Here is a 3,683-nt window from a genome sequence, read left to right as displayed (position 1 = left end):
AGTTCACCTTTAGTGGAGCCTAGCATGTCCATAATTAACTGCTGAAGCAAGTTGCATATACAACCAAAGTAATGTGGCTTTTGTTCGGATTTGCAATTAGACCTGAGGCTGTTGAAAACATTTGAAAGTGCTGGTGTAGTATCTTAACTGATTGCATGTCTCCTCTAGAGAATAGAAGTAGATCATCAGCAAATCCCAACTGAACTAGGTTGACTCTGACACACTTTGGATGGAATTTAAATTGTTTGTTGTCCTTCATTGTCTTCAGTGATCTACTTAGGTACTCCATAGCTAGTACAAATAAGAATGAGAATAGTGGATCCCCCTTGCCTCAGCCCTTTTCTTGCCTTAAATGGCACATCAGACTTACCATTGATTAGTACAGAGTATGACCCAATTCTAATACAGGCCATTATCCATTTCACAAACACTTCAAGGAAGCCCAATAGCTTCATCACTTGTTCAATATACACCCATTTCACAAAGTAGGCCTTCTGCATATCTATTTTGAGCATACATCTGGGGAAGATGTTCTTCCTCCCATAGCCTTTAACCAGCTCATGGCTCATGATGATATTGTTTGTAATCAGTCTACCTGGTACAAAGGTTGTTTGGTAATTATCAATTAATTCTGCCATCACATCATAAAGTTTCGCTCTGAGCACTTTAGATATTATCTTATAAAGTACTATGCAACATGAAATTAGCCTGAAGTCATTGATGCTTGTTGGATTCTTAAACTTTGGTATCAAGGTAATGGTGGTGCAATTGATGGCTTTATAGCCCGTTTGGCCAAACTTCTAAAATTAGCTTATTTTGAGAAGTGCTTTTCTTAAAAGTACTTTTAAAAAAGTGCTTTTGGTGAGAAGTAGTTTGTGTTTGGCTAATTAATTAAAAAAGCACTTTTGAGCAGTAATTAGTGTTTGGCCAAGCTTTTGAAAACTGCTTCTAAGTGTATTTTTCTCAAAAGTGCTTCTGAGAAAAGTGCTTTTGGAGAGAAGCTACTTTTTTCTACTTCTGTTTCTCCTCAAATGCACTTTTTTCCTTCTAAAAACTTGTCCAAACACCTCAATTTTTGGCCAAAAGTGCTATTGGCAAAAAAAGCACTTTTGGCCCAAAAAAAGCTTGGCTAAACAGGCTATTACACATATCAGCATTTTCGAAGAATTCTATAACTGTTGTAGTAACTTCCTCACCCAATGTGTGCCATGTCTTTTTAAAGAAGAATAAGTTATAGCCATCACACCCTATTACTTTGTTGTCATCAATGTCCATTATATATTGCCTCACTTCCTCTTTGGTAACTGATTTTATATGTTGCAGTTGTTGTCTCCTATTTAAAGTATTTCCATTCTGCATCATCTCTGGGTTGACTACTGGCAATTGAGTTGCAGTAGTACCAAGCAGTCCCCTGTAGAAGCTTAGTATTTCTTCCTCCACTTCAGTTGAACTTTGTAGGATTTGCCCAGTGCTATTGGTTATTCTGCCAATATTATTCCTTGCTTGCCTATTTTTCATGTAAGCACGAAAATATGCTGTATTAGAATCCCCAAGTTTAAGCCACTGAAGTCTTGACTTTTGTTTCAATACACTCTCCTTAACTATCAACCACTTCTCCAATTCTAGCTTTGCAGCTTTTTCAACGGTTACTGCCTCATAATCTTGTCCTGGGATAGTCATTTGGACTTGTACGCTTCCCAGTTTTCCCTTTGTTGTTTTTATCTTACACCCTAAATGACTAAACTCTTATTTGTTCAGTTGTTTTAAGGCTCCTTTTAGTGCTTTGAGCTTATTCCACACAGTAAGCATGGCAGGTCCCCTTTTGCTAATCCTCCAGCATTGCTTTACAGTTGCATCATGTTGGATCAAGTAAAGGAGAGTTTTGAAGATTGACAAAGGAACTCAGACATAGACCAGGTCCATCCTAGTGAACCACAAATATGGCCGACTCAAGCATGTGAAGGAGATAAACCTCACTTACTAGAAATGATATCTCCTGATCGAAAAGGTTGCATATGGGATAAGGAGAAAGACTTCTTACGCAAAGAGAATACAGCTTAAGATATGGATAGAGCTAGAGGATGAGATCAACTAGAACTCTTCCACCAAGGAAGAGTAACATCTGTATTCTAGTCAAACTTTTTTTACTAACTCCATAAATATCAGTGTTGTTCTCTTTTACAGGCAATGCACATAAGCAGAAGTTAAACATGAATTGAGAGCAAAATAGCAAGGCACAATTTTGCAAGCAATTTATGTGTGATTCAAGCGTGCAATCCTGAAGCTACTTGAACCAGATAGAAGAACCAGTTCCAAGTGTCTGTCTTTTATTCTAGTTCAATTATAGTAGGTGATTTAATATTGTACCTTTCAGCTTTATCTAGAAGCAATTGTATTAGGTACTTAGAGTTTTCAAGTTAGAGTTAACTTGAAGTTGTCGCAACAGTTGAGGCTGTGCGCTACAACGGGATTAGAGTTAATCCTAGGTTTATAAAAGAGTTTTTTGTAAATGCAGTTTTTGGCTCAGTGATTTTAGTAGAGAGTTTGGAAAAATCCTACTGGAAGGTAGGTCGTGATTTTTTACCTTTTGAGCCAGGTATTTTCCACGTAAAATATCTGTGTTCTTTAATTTTTGTATTTATTATTCCGCAACAGTAGTAGTTGGAACAGATCAAAGAACCAGGTCATTCTATAATTAGATTAAACGAAAAATTGGGTACCACACAAATTACCCCCTCTTGTGTGGTATTGGAGTATAAAACATCAATTGGTGTCAGAGCGGGTTATCTTTGAAGAGGTTAACACCTTAGGAACAGATCAAGATGAGTGCACCACCTGGAAACTAGGAAGGACAATCCACTGTTAGGACTTCACTCTTTAATGACCAGTACTATTCCTGGTGGAAGAATAGGATGAGAGACCACATCATAGGAGAAGACTATAAACTTTGGGACATTGTTACTGATGGTCCCTTGGCTACTACAAAGAAGAATGCTGAAGGAGTGGATGTGCCAAAGACTAAAGCTGACTGTACTGTTGAAGATTTGAAGAAGTGGGAAAAGAATGCCAAGGCCAAGAAATGGCTTGTGTGTGGACTAGGTCCAGACGAGTACAACAGAATTCAAAGTTGTACTACTGCTAAGGAGATTTGGGACACTCTACAAGTGGCCCATGAAGGAACTCCTCAAGTAAAGAGATCAAGAGGAACGTTGTATTCTCAATATGAGAATTTCACCATGAAGGAAGGAGAAACCATCCAAGATATGTACACAAGGTTCACAACACTAACAAATGAACTTAAGTTTCTTGGAAGAATTATCCTTGAAGAAGATAAGGTTGAGAAAATCTTGACAAGGGTCTTGCTAGTAACTTGGGAAATCAAAATCATTACTATTCGGGAATTAAAGAACATTGCTACTCTCAAGTTAGATGAGCTGATTGGAAATCTCACTGCCTATGAACTGAGAAGGCAAACCATAAAGATGGATGCACCCAAGAAAGAAAGAAGCATGGCTCTCAGAATAGCTGAAGGTGCAGACTTAGAGGATGATAAAATGGCTATCATCACAAGTGATTTCAAGAAGTACCTAATGAGAGGAAAGGGTTCTTCAAGAGGTGCAACCTTCAACAAACCAAGGGCTCCTAAAAAATAGACCAACGATGGTTGCTACAAATGTCGTAAG

At 37.9% G+C, this 3,683-nt stretch overlaps 1 protein-coding gene across 1 annotated transcript; it reads right to left on the bottom strand.

Annotated features, from left to right (window-relative positions):
* Nucleotides 1-1,068: 1,068 nt before the first annotated feature.
* Nucleotides 1,069-1,680, bottom strand: LOC138889515 (uncharacterized). The gene has a single exon (XM_070172830.1). It carries the CDS (start codon nt 1,678-1,680, stop codon nt 1,069-1,071), a length of 612 nt encoding a protein of 203 aa, XP_070028931.1.
* Between the last annotated feature and the right edge of the window lie 2,003 nt (nt 1,681-3,683).

Source organism: Nicotiana sylvestris, chromosome 4 (genome assembly GCF_000393655.2).
Source record: "Nicotiana sylvestris chromosome 4, ASM39365v2, whole genome shotgun sequence".
Lineage (NCBI taxonomy): Eukaryota > Viridiplantae > Streptophyta > Magnoliopsida > Solanales > Solanaceae > Nicotiana > Nicotiana sylvestris.
The sequence above is the reverse complement of the archived record's forward strand: the minus strand, read 5'-3'. Positions and strand labels throughout refer to the sequence as shown.